This window comes from Erinaceus europaeus, chromosome 14 (assembly GCF_950295315.1).
Source record: "Erinaceus europaeus chromosome 14, mEriEur2.1, whole genome shotgun sequence".
NCBI lineage: Eukaryota > Metazoa > Chordata > Mammalia > Eulipotyphla > Erinaceidae > Erinaceus > Erinaceus europaeus.
In genome coordinates this window covers 79105777-79125587 of record NC_080175.1, presented here as the reverse complement: position 1 = coordinate 79125587, position 19811 = coordinate 79105777, and the positions used below count along the sequence as shown (strand labels likewise).

Sequence of the window (19811 nt, the reverse complement as noted above, 5' to 3'; positions counted from 1 at the left end):
GAGATTTTTTTTTTCACATATTGTCTGATTGATGTAAATAATAAGTTTTTTTTTTTTTTAAAAAAAAAAAAAACCTTCTTGTGTTAGTCATGAGAAGTTTCTGCAAGATGTTCTATCCTGAGATTGTTGATACAGTGATATAATGGCAGGGAAGAAGCAGCACTTCTGCAAAGGGGTTTATTGGGACTGAGTAAACTAAGGAGGTGTTCCAGGAACCAGGTGGCTGTGGGCATGTAGGAGCAGGGACCTAATTCTGGAAAGGCTAACACCAGCAGCTCCGAGACTGCACAGCTAGACAGCCAGGCCTGCAGGCTGGGATTTGGACAGAGGCAGGAGTGCAGGGCTGCTTCTGGAGGCAAGAGGAGCTCCAGGTTTGGGTTTTCCAGGCAGGCATCAACTTAGGTGCTCCAGAGGACAATGACGGTGAGCAGGGAGGTGGCCAGGAAGAGCAGGTAGAGGCGGAAGAGCAGGGTGTCCATCAGGTGACTGAACTGCACCCACAGCTCCACCAAGTGCTGCTTCTGCGCCCCGTCTTCCTGAGGGGTCCCTGCCGAGCCAGGGCTCCCAATAAGCTCTGTCTCCCAGGGACTGGGTGCTGTCCCCACTGGCTTCCCTGGCTCCTTCAGGCCTGTGGAGAGGATAGAGAGGTTCAGCCACACAGTAGGAAGGGGGCAGGGAGGGCAGGATGGGGCCTGGGGGACTTGGGCCAGGCACAGAGGGAGAGTGTAGGCAGTGCCCACTTCCTTACCAGGCTGCTGGGCGGGAGGCAGGTGGGGGCCCTGGGCTGGCTTGTAGGGCAGTGTGGGGCAGCAGTTGGCTGGACGGGGGGCACAGAGCAGCAGGGTATGGAGCCAGGGGGGCACGGGTGGGGGCTGGGTGGTGGCCACGTGCAGCAGGTAGGTGATGAAGATGGTCTCCAGCAGACTGGCCACCATCAGGGCCAGACACAGGGCAAAGTACACACCTGCGGGGGGGGGGGGTGTTTGCAGACCTACATGAGATACTACCTAAGACTTGTTATTCCCTTTTTAAAAACAGAAGATATTTATTTTTGGACTTGGGAGACAGCATAATGGTTCTGCGAAAAACTCTGAAGTCACAGGTTCAATTCTCCCATACCACCATAAGCCAAGCCGCACCCCACCCCCTCAAAAATATATATATATATAGTCATGAGGGCTTCACTACTCTGGGACAGGGGCCGGGCAGTGGCACACCTGGTTGAGTGTACACGTTACTACTATGGCATAATTTGTTTGTTTATTATTTTTTAATCTTTCATTTTATTTACTGAATATAGACAGAAATTGAGAGGAAGGGGGAAAGAAGATAGAGTGAAAGACACCTGCAGTACTGCTTCACTGCTTCTGAAGCTTCCACCCTGCAGGTGGGGACCAGGAGTCTGAACCTGGATCCTTGAGCACTGTAACATGTGTGTTCAACCAGCTGTGTCACTGCATGGCCCCATATTTATGTATTTTTATCAGAGCACTGATTAGCTCTGGCTTATGGTGGTAGCAGGGATTGAACCTGGAGCCTCAGAGCTTCAGGCATGAGAGTCTTCATAATCATTATGCTGTCTCCCCCTGTCCTGGGATAACTTTTCCAGACAGAGACATAGACACACACACACACACACACACACAAAGACACCATTGCACCAAAGCTTCCTCCAATGAGATGAGGGCCCAGCTCTAACTCAAGCTGTATGCATTGCCATACACAGGTGTATGATTCAGGTGGACTGTTTTGCTGGCTTTCTTTATTTTTAAGAGGTAGGGGAGAAGGGGTCCAGAGAGAGACCAAAGCACTACTGAGCTCTGGCTTATGGAGGTGCTAGGGATTGAACTGGGGCCCTCTAGGATCTCACACACACACACACACCCTCTGCTCTAACACGAGGTAGCTTCCTGACCCTGTGTGTCCTCTTCCTTGAGAGGACCCTTTTCTGAGATCCTTGTCACTGTGACCCAGCTCCTCTGGCCCATCTCCCCACCCCACTTTGCTTCCATTTTCCGGATAGAACATGTGTGTGTGTGGGGGGGAAGGCATACTGATGAGGGGGGTCCCTGTATCGGGCAGCAGGTCGTTCATCATGAGCAGGAAGACGTTGTAGCCCAGCAGCAGGGTGATCTTGAACGGGGCGCGGTTCTCGTTTTCAGCCGGCAGGTAGAAGCTGAGGGCGTCGATGGCCACCAGGAAGCCGCTGGGCACCAGGAGGTTGAGGACGTAGAGGCTGGGCCTGCGCCTGATGGCCACCTGGGGCGAGACAGGGGAGCAAGGGGGCCAGGAAGTGAAGCGCCTGGTTAAGCGCACACATTACAGTGACAAAGACCTAGGTTCAAGCCCTTGGTCTCATCTGCAGGGTCTCATCTGAGTGGTGACGCAGGGATACAGGTGTCTCTCTGTCTCTTTCTCTCTCTATTTCTCTCTTCACTTTCAACTTCTTTCAGTCTCTATCCAATAATAAATAAATAAAAGAATAAAGAAAAATGGGGGGGGTCAGGCAGTGGTGCACCTGGCTAAGTGCACACATTACAGTGCACAAGGTCCCGGGTTCAAGCCCCTGGTCCCCACTTGCAGGCGGGAAGCTTCACAAGTGGTGACTTAGGGCTGCAGGTGTCTCTGCGTCTCTGCCTTTCTCTCTATCAGCCTCTATCTCCCCTTCCCTCTTGATTTCTGGCTGTCTCTATCAAATAAATATGATTTTTAAAAAGATGAGAAAAAAAGAAAGGAGGAAGCAGGGTGGTGGTGCAGCGGGTTAAGCCCACGTGGTGCAAAGCTCAAGGACGGGCGTAAGGATCCCGGTTTGAGCCCAGGCTCCCCACCTTCTGGGTGTTCGTTTCACAGGTGGTGAAGCAGGTCTGCAGGTGTCTGTCTTTCTCTCCCCCTGTCTGTCTTCCCCTCCTCTCTCCATTTCTCTCTGTCCTATCCAACAACAACAATAGCAACAATAACAACAATAAACAGCAAGGGCAACAAAAGCAGAAAAATAAATTTTAAAAAAGAAAGGGAAAATTAAAATAAAATAAAAAAGGGATGAGGAGCAAGTCTAGAGAACCCCGACGACTAGGTGTTCTCTTTCCTCAAGTCCTTTGTACTGCTCTGGCTTTCTAATCAAGTCTATTCAACAACAACACCTCCTGCCTTTACAGGATTTAATTGCCCTGCTGCTTCCCTAGCTGATTCCTTTTTTGTATTTTTTATTACTTTATTTATCTTGAATAAGACAGAAGTTGAGAGGGAAGGGGGAGACTGAGAGGAAGAGAAAGAGAGAGTTACCAGCAATATTACGTCATTATTTATGACACTTCCTCATCGCAGGTGGTGACCAGGGGCTTGAACCTGGGTCTTTGCACATTGTAGCATGTGTACTCTACCAAGTGCATCACCACCTAGCCTGCTCACATGCACTTTCTTTGTATTTCTGCTTGTTCTCCTTACCAAGCTCTAATCTCTAGCTGGCTTTGCTGGTGGGCATTTCAGGACCAGTGAGTGGGAAGAAAAACAAGACAGGGACAGATAATTTGGAATCATAAGTTTTCCGATTCACAACACCCTCTACCATCTTGTTTCATAATGTTCCACCATAAACAAACAAACACCGTTGACCTCCAAAAAGTCTGATAGCCATGGCCAGTGGAGGGTTCACTCTTACTGGGACCCTACCTTAGAGCTTCATTTGCTCAGTAGGGTTTATTCAGTTGATCTTTGCTAAACCCCAGCTAGTGTTCAGTGACATAGATTAACCCACTGAGAAAGTGGCAAAACCCACTGCCTCCAGCTAACTTATTTTCTAACAGGAGTGTGTCCATTCCCGTGAGCAATACAAGCAGCAAACCTTGAAGATCACCACCAACCAGGGCCCCTGAACTCACATAGAAAGTGATCTGGTCATACTGGTTGGTGCCAAAAGAAACCCTCCGAGTTCTCTGCTGGATGCCTAGAAGGACCCAGGCCCCCTTGCTTCGAATGAGGTTCTTTGATGTGTTGGAAATCTCCTGCACTTCCTTCTCCATGCTCAGGACCATTCTCTCCACTGCAAAAGACCCAGACAGCTCAGCCTCCCCCTACCCCTGACGCTTAGCATCCACAAGCCTTCCAGGGACAGCCCCAAACACCTCCACTCCCAGCTCTCTGCTGTCTTCTGTCTCCAAGCCTGTGCTCTGCCTGCCAACAGGCTGCAGGAACGAGCCTCACTCACCCGTGTAGATGAAGGAGCTGAAGGTGAGGGTGCAGTTCTGCTGGTCGAAGGGGAAGTAGAAGATGTCCAGGCTGCAGATGCTGGTCACCCGCATCGGCTTGTCATACTTGATGCGGCCTTCACTGCTGACATAAGCCATGAGGCCCGGGGGCGTGTGGTCCACATCCATACTGTGTCAGAAACCCCGGGAGGGGGAGTCCGGAGGTGGCGCAAAGAGCAAGGACCGGTATAAGGAGCCTGGTTCGAGCTTGCTCCTGGCTCCCCACCTGCAGGGGAGTCGCTTCACAGGCGGTGAAGCAGGCCTGCAGGTGTCTATCTTTCTCTCCCCCTCTCTGTCTTCCCCTCCTCTCTCCATTTCTCTCTGTCGTATCCAACAACGACAACAACAATAATAACTACAACAATAAAACAAGAGCAACAAAAGGGAATAAATAAATAAATGAAAATTTTAAGAAAGAAACTCTGGGAGGTGGGAACCCTGGTCACTCCCGGGTCACCCCATCCCTGTGCCAGACTCCCACTCAGAAAACATCCTCCTTCCACTTGCTTTGTGCCTGGGGGGCATTGTAATCTCTTTAGTTTAGACAACACTCCTTTCTGAGCCCAGCCTTTGTGTGGCCTTGGTGGTTGGGTCACACCCTGCCCTGGAGTTCCCTCTTTGCTTCGTGTCAGTCCTGATACTCACAACTCCTCAATGAAGATATCTGGAAGCCACAGGTTTTCTGTGGCTATGCTGAACATCCTCATGCCCCCACATTCTTCCGGGTTCCACCTGATGAATGGATTATACCAGATCTAAAAGGAACCATAGCATGGGACAAAGGGAGTAGAACAAGTTTTCTTCTTGTTTTGCCTCTTGAACCTTTGCTCATACTTCCTCACACCCTCTCTCTTTGTTCATACTCTCACGCTCTCTCGAGTGACAGCTGTCATAATGCCATGAAATTCTTACTTCCCCTCTCCCTCTCGGAGACTTTGTATGTCCTATGATGGAAACTCTTTAAGCTTTGGTTTTCCACAGCCTTGGTTTATGCTCCCATCTCTCTGTGCTTCACCTCTGCCCTCTCAGACAGGCTAAGTAATCAGGAAGACTTGTGTCTTCTCTTGTTCGTCTGACTCTGTTGGAACTTGTCTAATTTGATGGTATTGTCAGCTTTACCCACTGTTCTCTGCAAAGTTCGACTCCAGCCTAGGGGCAGGGGGTGGCACCACTGTACATACCACATTTAGCCACAGGAATGATGTCATCAGTTGAAGCTGTGCATCCTAGGGAAAATTTTTTTTTTTATCCAAAATTATTAACTCCATGAAGTCAAATTCAGTGCCACCACTCACTTCTTACTCCCAGGCTGTTCTGAAAATTATTGTTTTTAACCACATATCACCACTAGAAAAATATAGTTCAAATAGATTCAAATACATTTTTTAAAAAGTGGGAAACATCAGTCTGAGAGTCCAGTAGGGTGATGTTATAACTGAGTAGCCCTGTCTCCCGTCTTGCTCCTTGCCCCACAACTGCAGCGGTGGGAGTCAGCACTCACCACTTCCAAGATGGCCGACAGGGTGAAGGAGATGTTGACACGAGTGGGATCACTGAAGTTGGCTGCTGGACGAAATGCCTTTCTGTCAAACACAGCTTGGAAGGCGGCAGGGTCCACTCCGTGCTGGTCGAAGCCTGAACAGTTGATGGGGAAAGTGTCTCCTTGGCCTGTGGAAGGCAGAGACCCTGTGAAAAGCATGAGGGGCTGGGGACCTCAAGACTTTCTGCACAGAGAGAAAACATGGGGATCTGAAAGAAACGTGGGAGCTTCTCTTTCTTGGGCTAGGGAATTAGGGCTGGGCTGGTAGGCAAATGGTGGAAGAGGATGAGGTGAGCTGAATTAGGGTACCATCCTCAATTCCATTGTTTTGGACCCCATGCAAAACCTGTCCAGATGTGAATGCAAACTTAGACATGGCCACTGCTTTGCAGTGCCCTGGCTCATTCCTGACAATCTCACCACAAACCTCTCAGAGCCAGACCACATCTTCCCCTTGCTCAATTCTGTGCATGAGCCACCTGGTTGAGATCAGTAATCAGTTCTGCTGTCACACTTCTACTTTTTTTTTTTTTTTACTTCGCACTTTTCTCTTTACCATATTATTAAGGCACAGTGATTATAAATTAACAAGAGGAGAAGTGATCAGACAGGTGGTGTGAGACATGTGGGATGTTAAGAAAGGAACTCATTATTTTAATTTTTATTTTTTGCTACCCAGGTCATCACCAGAGTTTAGTGCTTGCATGAAGAATCCTGATGTTCATTTATTCCTTTTTTTTTTTTTTTTTGCCTCCAGGGTTATCGCTGGGGCTTGGTGCCCGCACTACGAATCCACTGCTCCTAGAGGCTATATTTTTTCCCCTTTTGTTGCCCTTGTTGCTTATCATTGTTGTTGTTGTTATTGTTATTGTTGCTGTCATTGTTGTTGGATAGGACAGAGAGAAATCAAGAGAGGAGGGGAAGACAGAGAGGGGGAGAGAAAGATAGACAATTGCAGACCTGCTTCACCACTTGTGATTCTTAAGCTGGTCCTTGCACTTTGTGCCATGTGCACTTAACCCACTGCACTACCACCCGGACCCCATTTGTTACTTTTTATTTGGTAGGACAGAAAGAAATTGAGAGAGAAGGAGGAGCCAGAGAGGGCGAGAAATAGAGAGACACCCACAGCACTGCTTCAGCACTTGTAAAGCTTCCCCCCTGCAGGTGGAGGGTAGGGGGTGGAGCCTGTTAAGCCTGGATCCTTGAGCATGGTAGCATGCACTTAGATGGGTGTACCACTGCCTGGCCCCCTTGTCGACTTAATGAATGTTCACTGAGTGAGTGTTATCATCACTGAGGCTATTCCTGGATGCCCATCTTACAGTTAACTTACCCTGGTCACACTTTGTGGAGCAGAAGCAGTGATGTAGTAACATCTTCTGGCAGTGTGTTTTAGCTCTCACTGGTGATACATCAGCTTTCACTGCTGACATTCAGGACAAGAACAACACTGCAGCTGGAAACACTATATTGAAAGTTTTCCTCTTTCATGAGAGATCTTTCTTTTAGCAACTTCCCTGTTCCAGTTTATTTTCTTCAAAAGAGTTGAGAAAGGATATTTATTTGTTTTAAACCAGAGCACTGTTCAGCTCTTGTTTATGGTGGTTCTGGGAACTTGGAGCCTCAGGTACAAAAGTCTTCATAACTATGATGTCTTCTCTCCAGCCCAAGAAAAGATTTTCTCCGTAGAATTAGAAGCACAATTTCAGTAATGGAAAGTCTAAACTTTAGATTTTTGGAGGGTATCAGAAGCAGTCTGATCCCAGTCTATTCAATAGAGGGAGGATTAGTGGGGCAGGGATGCAATGACAGAGGCAATGCTCTTTTTAGAAGTTAACTTATGAGGTTATGAACTATCTGTCTGCAAGTTTTTTATTATTTTGACCCTACTGATACTGATAGATAGTTTGCCTGGAAAGAGAAAGACAGGAGGAATAGAAAGACCAAGAGAAGCATTTGAGTGGAGAAATAACTAAAGAAGTGCCAGCTGGTGATACACTTGTTTGATCGCACACGTCACAGTGCACAAAGACCCAGGTTCAACGCCCCCATTCCTCACCTGCAGGGGAAAAGCTTAACGAGTGGTGAAGCAGGTCTACAGATGTCACTCTGTCTCTCTCCCTCTCCATTTCTCCCTTCCCTCTTGGTTTCTGGCTGTCTCTATCCAATAAGTAAATAAAGATAATAAAAACATTTTTTTAAAAAAGGGAAATAACTACAGAGGAGAGTCAACTATTATGGTCCTATGAAGAGATACTAAGATGTCAGTGTTCTGAGTCTTTAATTTTTTAACTTTTTAAAAAATTATCTTTATTTATTGGCTAGACACATCCAGAAATCAATAGGGAAGGGAGACAGAGAGAAAGAGAGAGAGAGACCTACTGCACTGCTTTACCACTCAAGAAGTTTTCCCCTTACAGGTGGGGACTGGGGGCTTAACCTGGGTCCTTGTGCACTGTAACATGTGCACTCAACCAGGTACATCACCCAGCCCGAGTTTCTATTTCTACCTAAATGATCATCCAGCTAATGACTGTTGAGGACAAATAAAATTGAGCCTTGTTTATGTTTCTCAGACATCCCATGTCCCATCTTACCTTGAAGAGGCAGGTAGATAATGAGGCAGAGGAGGAGTCCTTCTCCAGAGAGCCAGCCTCTCTCCATGTTCCTCTCTTCAGCTCTTCTCTGCGGACTTAGTGATCATGTTGACCTTAAAAGACCACAGGCCACACCTTGAGTCCCAGCTTTGAATAATACAGGTGTCAAGTAGCATCAGCCATCTAACACGCACCAGTGACAAGAGAGTGTCACAGAGTCTGAATTTAGTCTCTAAAGCCAGCCTGACAAATCCATTTGGAGAGGAGGCAGCAAAAATGCTGGGCCAGTGGAGCAGTGCTAATGGCCTCCTGACACTTGCGAGTCACACTCTGCACCTAGTACTCCATGGAGAAAGCAGAAATGACCGTCATAGCTTATGAGGGACATATGCACTCATTTTAAGCTGGCTGTCACTTTCTGTGCCCAAATGGGGGGGGGGTCTCCTTTCATATAATCAACTTCAGACAGTGAACTTTTTAAAAAGAAATCTATTTATAAAAAGGAAACACTGACAAAACCATAGGATAAGAGGGGTACAACTTCGCACAGTTCCCATCACCAGAACTCCATATCCCATCCTTTCCCCCGATAGCTTTCCTATTCTTTAACCCTCTGGGAGCATGAAGACAGTGAATTTTTTTTATTATCTTTATTTATTGGATAGATCTAGAGGGTAGGGGAGATAGAGAGGGAGAGAGACAGAGACACCTGAAGCCCTGCTTCACCACTTGCAAAGCTTTCCTTTTGCAGGTGGGGACCGGGGGCTCGAACCCGGGTCCTTGTGCACTGTAACATGTGTGCTCAACCACCTGCGCTACCACCCAGTCCCGAGACAGTGAATTTTAAGGATGATTTCAATACTGGCAAGTCTTAACTCTTGCTTTTTGTTGGAGTATGTCTAAAGCAAATTGTTATTTCTTTATTTGCTTCTTCTTTTTCTTCTTCTTCTTCTTCTTCTTCTTCTTCTTCTTCTTCTTCTTCTTCTTCTTCTTCTTCTTCTTCTTCTTCTTCTTCCCCTTCCTCCTCCTCTTCTCCTCCTCTTCCTCCTCCTCCTTCTGCCTCCAGGGCTATTGCTGGGGCTTGGTGCCTGCACTATAAATCCACTGCTCCTGTAGCCATTTTTTTTGATAGGACAGAAAGAAATTGTGAGGGGTGGGGAAGATAGAGAGGGAGAGAGAGAAAGACAAGACACCTGCAGGCCTGTTTTACTGCTTGTGAAGTGACCCCCCCTGCAGATGGGGAGCAGGGGCTTGAACACTGATCCTTGCACTTTGTACTATATGTGCTTAACCTGGTGTGCCACAGCCCAGCCCCTTCTTTATTTGCTTATTCATTTTGGCACCAGAGTTATCATCAGGGCTTGGTATTTGCACAACTGTACTGTTGCTGCTGGCCACTTTTCCTACCTTCCTTTCTTTTTCCCTTTCTTCTTGATAGAGGGTCAAACAGAAAGCTAGAAAGGGAGAGAAAGAGATAGAGACAGAGACAGAGAAAGGGAGACCTGCAGCACCGTTTCACCACTCTTAAAGTTTCTCCCCTGCAGGTAGAGACAAAATGCTTGAACCCAGGTCTCTGTGCATGATAATGTGTGCACTGTAGCCTGTGTGCCATGACTTAACCTAGGCAAAAGCAACTGGAACCCAGGTCTACATAACAGGAAGTGATGACTGGGATCAGGAGGAAATGATAAAAGTACTGCTATTTCAGGTAGAAGTTGATTTATGAAGTTGAAAGCTTCCTGCCTGCATCTTTCTATTTTTTTTTTTTTACCCTGCTGGTGTTTTTAAGAAATTGGTTAGCTGTCAACATTTTAAAACTTTATAGATTTCATATAAAAATTATTTCTGGCATCACTTGAAAAGTTAAGGGGGCCAGGTGGTGGCGCATCAGGTTGAGCGCACACGTTACAATGCTCCAGGACCCCAGTTCAAGCATCCAGTGCACACCTGCAGGAGAAAAGCTTTGCAAGTGGTGAAGCACTGCTGCAGGTGTCTCTCTGTCTCTCTGTTGCAGGTGTCTGTCTCTCTCCTTCTTGATCTCCCCCTCCCCTCTATTTCTGGCTGTCTCTATCAAGTAAATAAAGATTAAAAAAAAGAAACTCAAAGAGGAAGCTGTTGATCCTAAGGAACCAAGCACACCCATCCAAAAAGATCTGTGTATACCTATGCTCATAGCAGCACGGTTTTTAAAAATTTTATGCATTATTGGATAGCAACTGAGAGAAATTGAGAGGGGAGGGAGAGATAGACAGAGAGAGAGAGACACCTGCAGCTCTACTTCACCACTCATGAAGATTCCCCCCTGCAGATGGGAACTAGGGACTTGAACCTGGGTCCTTGTTCACTATAGTGTGTGCACTTAACCAGGTGTACTACTACCTGGCCCCATAGCAGCACAATTTATAATAGCCAAAATCTGGAAGAAACCTAGGTGTCCAACAACAAATGAGTGGCTGAAAAAGTTGTGGTCTAGGGAGTCGGGTGGCAGCGCAGCAGGCTAAGCCACTTGGCACAAAGTGCAAAGACCAGCAAAAGGATCCCGGTTCAAGCCACCTCCCCAGGCTCCTCACCTGCAGGGTAGTCGCTTCACAGACAGTGAAGCAGGTCTGCAGGTGTCTTTCTCTCCCCCTCTCTGTCTTCCCCTCCTCTCTCCATTTCTCTCTGTTCTATATAACAACAATGACATCAACAACAACAACAACAATAATAACTACAACAGCAATAAAAATAAGGGCAACAAAAGGGGAAAAAAGTTGTGGTCTATATATACAATGGAATACTACTCAGCTAATAAAAATGATGAATTCATCTTCTTCACCTCATCTTGGATGGAGCTTGAAGGAAACATGTTAAGTGACATAAGAAAAGGATGATTAGGACGGGGCTCATTTTTTCATTCTCCTTGACACCACTTTTCAACATTTGGAAACCTTTGACTCCTCTGGGAAGGATTTTTTTCTTTCCTCCCCCCCATTTATTTACTTAAGATGATCATGGTGATGATGATGATGATGATTACTGTAGAGTTGGAAATTCATACTCGTGCAATTTCACCACTGCCAAGCTGATCTTCCCCCCTTTATTCTGATAGATAGCGAGGCTGAGTGAGAGCGAGCCCACAGAAGCAGAGCTGGTCCCAGTGCCCTGGCACTCCATTCTCATGCTAGAACTCAAACCTGTACTAAACAGGAGGCAAGGCAGACACCCTGCCCAGTGAAGTATTCCTCTGGCAACTGCATAGATTTTTAATTTTCTTTTTTAAAAAATTTATTTACTAATGAGAAGGATAAGAGGAGGGAGAGAGAGAGATAGATAGAGAGAGAGAGAGAGAGAGAGAGAGAGCCAGAAATCACTCTGGTAGATGTGCTGTTAGGGATCAAACTTGCAACCTCATTCTTGAGAGTCCAATGCTTTATCCACTGCACCACCTCCTGGACCACAGATTTATAATTTTCCTGGGATTGGCATTAATGCCAAAAGGTTATCATCAATGTAGACAAAGCTATTTATCTCTTTTTATAATCAATCATCCATATTTTAATGTGTTATTTTATTAATATTATAATTACTAGGCTTTTTTATTGCCACCAGGGTTATCACTGAGGCTTGGTGCCAGCACTACGAATCCACTCCTCCTGACAGCTATTGTCCTCCCCTCAATTTTTATCTTTTATATTAAATAAGACAGAGAGAAAGAAATTGAGAGGGGAGGGAAAGAGAAAGCTAGACACCTGCAGACATGCTTCACCACTTATGTAGCTTCCCCCCTGCAGGTGGGGATGGGGGCTCAAAACGCGGTCTCGAGCATGGTAACATAGGCACTCAATCTGGTGTGCCACAGCCCAGCCCCCGATTATTACTTTTTTTTGCTTTTTTAATTTTTTATTTTTTCCCTTTTTGTTGCCCTTGTTGTTTTATTGTTGTAGTTATTATTATTGCTGTTATTGCTGTCATTGTTGTTGGATAGGACAGAGAGAAATGGAGAGAAGAGGGGAAGACAGAGAGCGGGAGAGAAAGATAGACACCTGCAGACCTGCTTCACGACTTGTGAAGCAAACCCTCTTGCAAGTGGGGAGCTGGGGGCTTGAACTGGGATCTTTACACTAGCTCTTGTGCTTCGCACCATGTGTGCTTAACCTGCTGCACCACTGCTCAGCTCCTTATTATTACTATTTTACCAGAGCATTGCTCAGCTCTATCTTATTGTGATGCTAGGGACTGAACCTCTTGGTCAACACTACTTTTCAACATTTGAAAATATTTTATCCCTCTGGGACCTCACAGCCTCTGGCAGGGAAGTCTTTTGGTAAAAGTATGTTAGCTAGCTTCCTGGTCCAAAAATTCATATTTTAATTCAAAAACACTTGAGAATTTGGGGGATGAGCATAACTGGGAATGTCCACTCTTGTGTTCTGTCTAGGGCTTTTTTAGCAGGAATCTGCCATCTTCACTGGACTTCTGACTCTGGCTTCTCTGGCTCTGTGGACTGACTTCCTCCCACTTGTGTCCTGACAGGTGCCACATCCTTCCTTCTTGGTGACATGCAAGAATCTCACATGTACAATGGCGGACACACTGTGTCACATTATTCATTTGAGTGAGTAATCCTTAATTGTCATTCTGGGAGGATTACAATCCCAGATTCTGCATGGACTGTGATGCTGGTGTCTCTTTTTTTTTTTTAATTTCTTTATTGGGTGATTAATGTTTTACATTAAACAGTAAATACAATAGTTTGTACATGCATAACATTTCCCAGTTTTCCATATAACAATACAACCCCCACTAGGTCCTCTGTCATCCTTTTTGGACCTGTATTCTCCCCCCCACACACACACCCCAGAGTCTTTTACTTTGGTGCAATATGCCAACTCCAGTTCAGGTTCTACTTGTGTTTTCTTTTCTGATCTTGTTTTTCAACTTCTGACTGAGAGTGAGATCATCCCATGTTCATCCTTCTGTTTCTGACTTATTTCACTTAACATGGATTTTTCAAGGTCCATCCAAGATCGGCTGAAAACGGTGCAGTCACCATTTTTAATAGCTGAGTAGTATTCCATTGTGTATATATATATACCACAACTTGCTGAGCCACTCATCTGTTGTTGGACACCTCGACTGTTTCCAGGTTTTGGCTATTACAAATTGTGCTGCTAAGAACATATGTGTACACCGATCTTTTTGGATGAGTGTGTTGGATCCCTTAGGATATATCCCCAGGAGAGGAATTGCAGGATCATAGGGTAGGTCCATTTCTAGCCTTCTGAGAGTTCTCCAAACTGTTCTCCACAGAGGTTGGACCAATTTACATCCCTACGAGCAGTGTAGAAGGGTTCCTTTGACCCCACACCCTCTCCAGCATTTGCTGCTGTTACCTTTTCTGATGTATGACATTCTCACAGGAGTGAAGTGGTATCTCATTGTTGTTTTTATTTGCATTTCTCTGACAATCAAAGACTTGGAGCATTTTTTCATGTGTTTCTCAGCCTTTTGGATCTCTTCTGTGATAAATATTCTGTCCATGTCCTCCCCCAATTTTTGGATGGGGTTATTTGTTTTCTTACTGTTGAGTTTGACAAGCCCTTTATATATTTTAGTTATTAGCCTCTTGTCTGATGTATGGCATGTAAAGATCTTCTCCCATTCTGTGATTGTGGGGGGTCCTCTTTCTTTGGGTGATGCTGGTGTCTTAACTGAATAGATTTATCTGGTTGTTCTAGGTGGAGGGAACAGCTAGAATGAAAACATGGAAATTACAGCATAGTCAAAACTTCAGATTTGAGTAGGAGAGGGACCGGAAATGAAGCTGTGGCATTCCATGGGGCCAGATTGGGACAGGCTTTGTGTATCAAACTAAAGTTTGTTTTGGGGTGGGGTAGGCAGCATAATGGTTATGCAAACAGACTCTCATGCCTGAGGCTCCAAAGTCCCAGGTTCAAACCCCTGCACTACCATAAGCCAGAGCTGAGCAATGCTCTGGTCTCTCTCTCTCTCTCTCTCTCTCTCTCTCTCTCACTCTCTCTCTCTCTCTCCCTCTCCCTCTCCCTCTCTCCCTCTCCCTCTCTCCCTCTCCCTCTCTCCTTCTCCCTCTCTCCCTCTCCCTCTCCCTCTCCCCCTCTCCCTCTCCCTCTCCCTCTCCCTCTCCCTCTCTGTATCTCTTTCAAAATAAAATATTTTTAAAAATTTGTTTTGATTCTATAGACTACTGTTTCCTCAACTTAAATCAGACCCAGACTGCTTAAGAGAAACAATTCTCCTAAACCCTTGATTCTGACTTAAGTATTTTATTTTTTTCAATGTTTTATTTAGTGAGAGAGATACAGAGGAAAAGATGCACACACAGAGACCAGAGCACTGCTCAGCTGGTTTGTGGTGATGCTGGGGATTGAACCTGGGACCTGAGAGCCTAAGGCATGAAAGGCTTCAGGGTAATCATTATATGCTGCTTCCCCAGCCCAACTTAAGTATTTTATATTATGCTGGGAAATTGTGCAGATGCAGTCACATCTGCCATGTTGTCCCTTCAGGCTACTGCTAGTTCCCGCGAGATTTGGGACATTCTTGGAGTGCCTGTTTCGCCATGTTGTGCCCTCAGGGCATTGTCTATTTTCCCGCGATATCTGAAGTGCTTTGGTCACTCCTCCCCCTTCTCATTCTCATAAGAGTTATTATCCTATCCTGGAGTGCTATGGTTACTCCTCCTCCTTCCCATTCTCGTGAAAGCTGCTCCTATAAAAGCCCTTTTTTAAAAAAAATATTTATTTTATTTATTTATTCCCTTTTGTTGCCCTTGTTGTTTTATTGTTGTAGTTATTATTGTTGTTGTCGTTGTTGGATAGGACAGAGAGAAATGGAGAGAGGAGGGGAAGACAGAGAGGAGGAGAGAAAGATAAGACACCTGCAGACCTGCTTCACCGCCTGTGAAGCGACTCCCCTGCAGGTGGGGAGCTGGGGTTCGAACCGGGACCCTTATGCCGGTCCTTGTGCTTTGCACCACCTGCGCTTAACCCGCTGCGCTACAGCCCAACTCCCTAAAAGCCCTTCTTCTTCTGCACCTTGCTCTCTTGTCAGCGCTCCACTTTGGTGTTCAGACGCAGGAAAGGTTACTGCGTGAGGCGGCCATTTTCACTACCTCCACGTGGCCCAACCTGCTTCTCTAGCACCCAACTCTGAGGTGCCAGTGCAAATAAAGATTTGTGCTCCCTGTTCGCTCTGGACCTCCTCTCTCTCTTCTCCGCGGCACACAACAACATCTGGCGCCCGATGTGTCCCGCACTCACGCCCGGCCTGAGGTCCAGAAAAGCCACCCAGACACAGGTAAGTGGCAGCCGCCTGACTCTGTGGCCCTGCGTTTCCCCTCACCATGGGATTTTTTTTCGTTTTATGAGGAGGTGTCCCAGACGTTATCTCCTTCTCTCCTGGGACAGGTTCTTGCTCTCAGAGACACTTTAATTTTCACTACACCATGGATTCTCATAGCTATAATCGCTACTTACAAGATATGTTCAACGTGGTCTGCCATGAGGATAAGCGACCTTGAGGCTGAGATACGAGAAACACCCTAAGCGATCAGCAGCTAGTCCCAAAACTTCTGTCCGCACAGACACGTACACGTGTTCGGAAGTTCCTCCTTTGACTCTGCCCCGAGCTGCCATGGTTTCGGCTTCCCCTGAGGCTTCCGGTTCTCTAACCCCGCCCCCTGTTGATACCTCACCATTAAGAGACCCTGAGGTTTCCACTTCTTTGACCCCGCCCCTTGCTGATACCTCATCATTAAAAGACCCTGAGGTTTTCGCTTCTACTCCTCCCCCTGCTGATACCTCATCATTAAGAGACTTTGTGGCGGAGATATAGCAGTTAAAGGATATGTTTTCAGCGTTTAGAGACCTTAAACCTTTTGCAGTCTGTCCCAAGAGCTCCGTCCCCATAGATACGCGCTCAGTTTCTCCTGTAGCCACTACGGCAGCTTCCACTTCTGTAACTCTTTCCCCCGCGTCATCAGACCAAGTCCACACCTTCCTGGTAAATATGGCCCCCAATAGACAAAACCCTCAGGTGTGGCACCCATACTCCTCCTAAGAGCTCAGAGAACTCAGACAAGCTGTGAAGGAGGACGGAATTCAGGCTCCATGGACCAAGTCCATTTTAAGGAGTTTCTACCAACATCTAAATACACCCCAGGACTGGAAAGACCTGGTGTGTGCTGCATTGCCAGACCCCCTCTATCTACAATGGAAGGCATGCTTCCATGACGAATGCTCTAGACAATTGCAGGAAAATAGTCACAAACAGCTAGCATGGAATTTTGATGCATTGTTTGGAGCAGGAGAGTTTGAAACTGGAACTCAGCAGGCAGAAGCTAAGTTTCCATCTGGTTATTTTGAACAGGTACGCATCTGTGCAACACAAGCTTGGGAGAGGGTAACCCCAACCACAATAGAGTCATCAGTCCCTATTAACTCTCTTCGCCAAGACACTGATGAAACCTTAGCAAATTTCATCTCAAGGGAGAGGCAAACCTTAGAGAGAAAGGTTTATAATCCTGAAATCCTCTCTTTCCTCCTGCGTTCTATTGTCTGGGATGGCATGATACCACAATTCCGTCAGGCATGCCTTAGTCTTAAACACCTACACCCAGATAATTGGATTTTAGCGACACAGGAACTTACATCAGGCAATTATGGGGCACCCGCTATGACACAGGTTTATGCAGTTACCCCATGTAATCAAAACGGGGCCTGCTTTCAGTGCAGTTGCCAAGGGCACTAGCATAACCAATGTCCAGATAAGCTGCGACCATGCCTCCAGTCAGGGCAACCCCGCCTCCAGTTGGGGCAACCATGCCTCCAGTCAGGGCAACCATGCCTCCAGTCAGGGCAACTCCACTTTCAGTCAGGGAGCCAGAAGCCACAAACACCTTGTCCTAGATGTCAGAAAGGGTTTCATTGGAAGAGATATTGTTGGTCCAAATTTCGTAAAGATGACACGCCCCTGAATGGTACAAATTCGGGGCCTGAGATTTTGAGGACCACTCCTGTTTTAGAATGCAGTCACCCTACTATGACAGTAAGGATTGACAATATTCCTTTTAAATTCTTGATTGACACAGGGGCAGAAAAGACTATTTTAAGGCAAGCAGAGGCTCCCCAAAATTGGGAACTCCTCCCGGGACCCCATGTACACGGGGTTGGAGGGGTGACCCAATAATTTCTCACACGAGATTCGCTCATGTGGGAAGACCCAGAAGGTTCTACCAGACACTTTTGCCCTCTGGTAGCTGATATTAGCACCAACCTACTAGGCAGAGATCTTCTGGAATGTCTTGATGTTAGGATATCCACAGATGCCTCAGCAGAGCGTAACACCCACTCCCGTGAGACCAGATGTAATCAGCACCCCCAATACTAACTGCCACTGTTCATAGCCAAACTCCCCGCTTAGGCTGGCTTTATAATGAGTCTGTCTGGGTGGAACAGTGGCCTTTACCTAGGGATAAGCTAGAAATTTTAAAGGAGCTTGTCCAAGAGCAGTTGTCTTTGAGACACATTCGTCATTCTTGAAGCCCATGGAATACTCCTGTCTTTGTGATTAAAAAACACTCAGGAAAATGGTGCCTCCTCCAAGATCTCTGTGTGGTTAATAAAACCATGCAGGTCTGGGGCTCCCCCCAAAGGGGTTTGCCTCTTGCTTCTGCAATTTCCACGGGAATTCCAATCATAGCTATTGATATACAAGATTGTTTTTTCTCTATTCCCTTGCATCCGCAAGATTGTAAATATTTTGCCTTCTCTGTTCCTTCTATTAATAATGCCAGCCCTGCCGATAGATTTGAATGGGTAGTGCTGCCCCAGGGCATGGCAAATAGTCCTACAATTTGTCAAGAGGCTGTTAAATCTGCCCTTTTTCCATATATCCATAAGGGCCTTAATGTTTTTCATTACATGGATGATGTATTAATATGGGGAAAATCAGATATAGATCTCTGTGCCCTACATGATTTTTTCATTCCTGCATTAAAGAAAAGCGGCCTTAATGTGGCTCCTGAGAATATACAGCTAATTCCTTCAATATCTTTTTTAGGTTCAGAGATTTCTCTAATGCAAATTCATCCCTTAAAACCTAGTGTTACTTTTCCTTCTAACCTCACTCTTGCTTCTTTACAAAGTTTTCTTAGAAATTTAAATTGGCTTAGGCAGTATCTTTATCTGCCCACAAGCTGCCTCCAACCACTGTTTGACCTGTTAAAAGGAAACAAACAGCCCTCCTCAAAATGTAAGTTAACTCCCGAGGCCTCCTCAGCACTGGAAAGGGTTAACCAGGCCCTCCAGGACATGCACCTTGTTCAATTCTCCCCCTCCTCTCCAGTACACCTACTAATCTTTAACTCCACCCCCACAGTAGTAGGGGCATTGTGGCAGAACCATGGGGTTCTCGAGTGGCTTCACATGCCAGTAGGCGGAGCTCCAAGACTCCTCACTGAGATAGATGCATTAGCATTCATGGTTCACCAAGGAAGAAATAGGTCTGTGCAGGTCTTAGGGAAAGAACCGGATATAATTATTCTTCCCTTTTCTCTCACAGATACAGAGTGGCTCATACGCCATCATTCCCACTTTGCCATAAGCTTCGTGGGGTTTCCAGGACAAATAGATAACCATTTTCCTTCCAATAAATTGATAGCTTCTTTACCTCTTTTGCCTCTACTAGCACCTAAACTTTTCTCTCAAGATCCCATTCCTTCTGCTCCTACAGTCTTCACTGATGGTGGAAAAAAGGGAGCTGCTGCCCTTATATATTACCTGGACAAACAACCCCCTAAACCTCTCTTTACTGAGCTTCCTGAGAATTCCCCTCAGTACAAAGAACTTTATGCTGTTTTCCTTGCATTAAAAGCTGTACCAGAATCCTTCAACCTTTTTTTCTGACAGTGTGTATACTGTTAACTTACTTCCATAGCTTGCTTGTTCCTATGTGAAAATTGATGACAACCCACTTTCCCCTCTTGATTCAAATCGCCTCTATGCTCTCTTCTCAAACCCAACCACTATATATTCAGCACCTTCGTTCCCACAGCACTCGTTCTGGTTCCCTGTCTGAAGGGAATGCTGCAGTTGACCGCCTTGCCTCCACAGGAGCTCTCCTAGTCTCTGTCTCTGATCCTGCTAATTTTCATTCTCTAGCCCATGTTAATCTTAAAGGCCTTCGAGCTCAATTTCCTGATGTTCCTTTACCACAGTTAAAACATATCCTAGCTACATGCTCTTCCTGTGCAAGTCTCAAAAACACCTGCTATTCAGACTCTTGGTGTTAACTCCCGAGGCTTAAAAGCTAATGCTATTTGGCAAATTGATGTCACCCACATACCAAACTTTGGCAAACAAAAATATGTGTTTGTCTCAATTGATACCTTTTCTAAATTTATGTGGG

At 46.0% G+C, this 19811-nt stretch overlaps 1 protein-coding gene across 1 annotated transcript; it reads right to left on the bottom strand.

The window, feature by feature from the left end:
- Nucleotides 1-369: 369 nt before the first annotated feature.
- LOC103123396 (5-hydroxytryptamine receptor 3C) lies at nt 370-5226 on the bottom strand. Its single transcript, XM_060170983.1, has 6 exons — nt 4890-5226; nt 4205-4374; nt 3879-4039; nt 2055-2259; nt 749-964; nt 370-628 (listed from the first exon to the last, which is right to left on the bottom strand). Exons 1-6 carry the CDS (start codon nt 4949-4951, stop codon nt 399-401), a joined length of 1044 nt encoding a protein of 347 aa, XP_060026966.1. The 5' UTR covers nt 4952-5226; the 3' UTR covers nt 370-398.
- Nucleotides 5227-19811: the final 14585 nt, after the last annotated feature.

Coding starts and splice junctions, on each gene's coding strand:
- LOC103123396 (XM_060170983.1), bottom strand. CDS start 4,951: ATGAGGATGTTCAGCATAGCCACAGAAAACCTGTGGCTTCCAGATATC. Junction 4,375..4,889: donor GATATCTTCATTGAGGAGTT/GTGAGTATCAGG, acceptor TTTCTGACACAG/TATGGATGTGGACCACACGC. Junction 965..2,054: donor TACAGGGACCCCCCTCATCA/GTATGCCTTCCC, acceptor CCCCCCCCGCAG/GTGTGTACTTTGCCCTGTGT.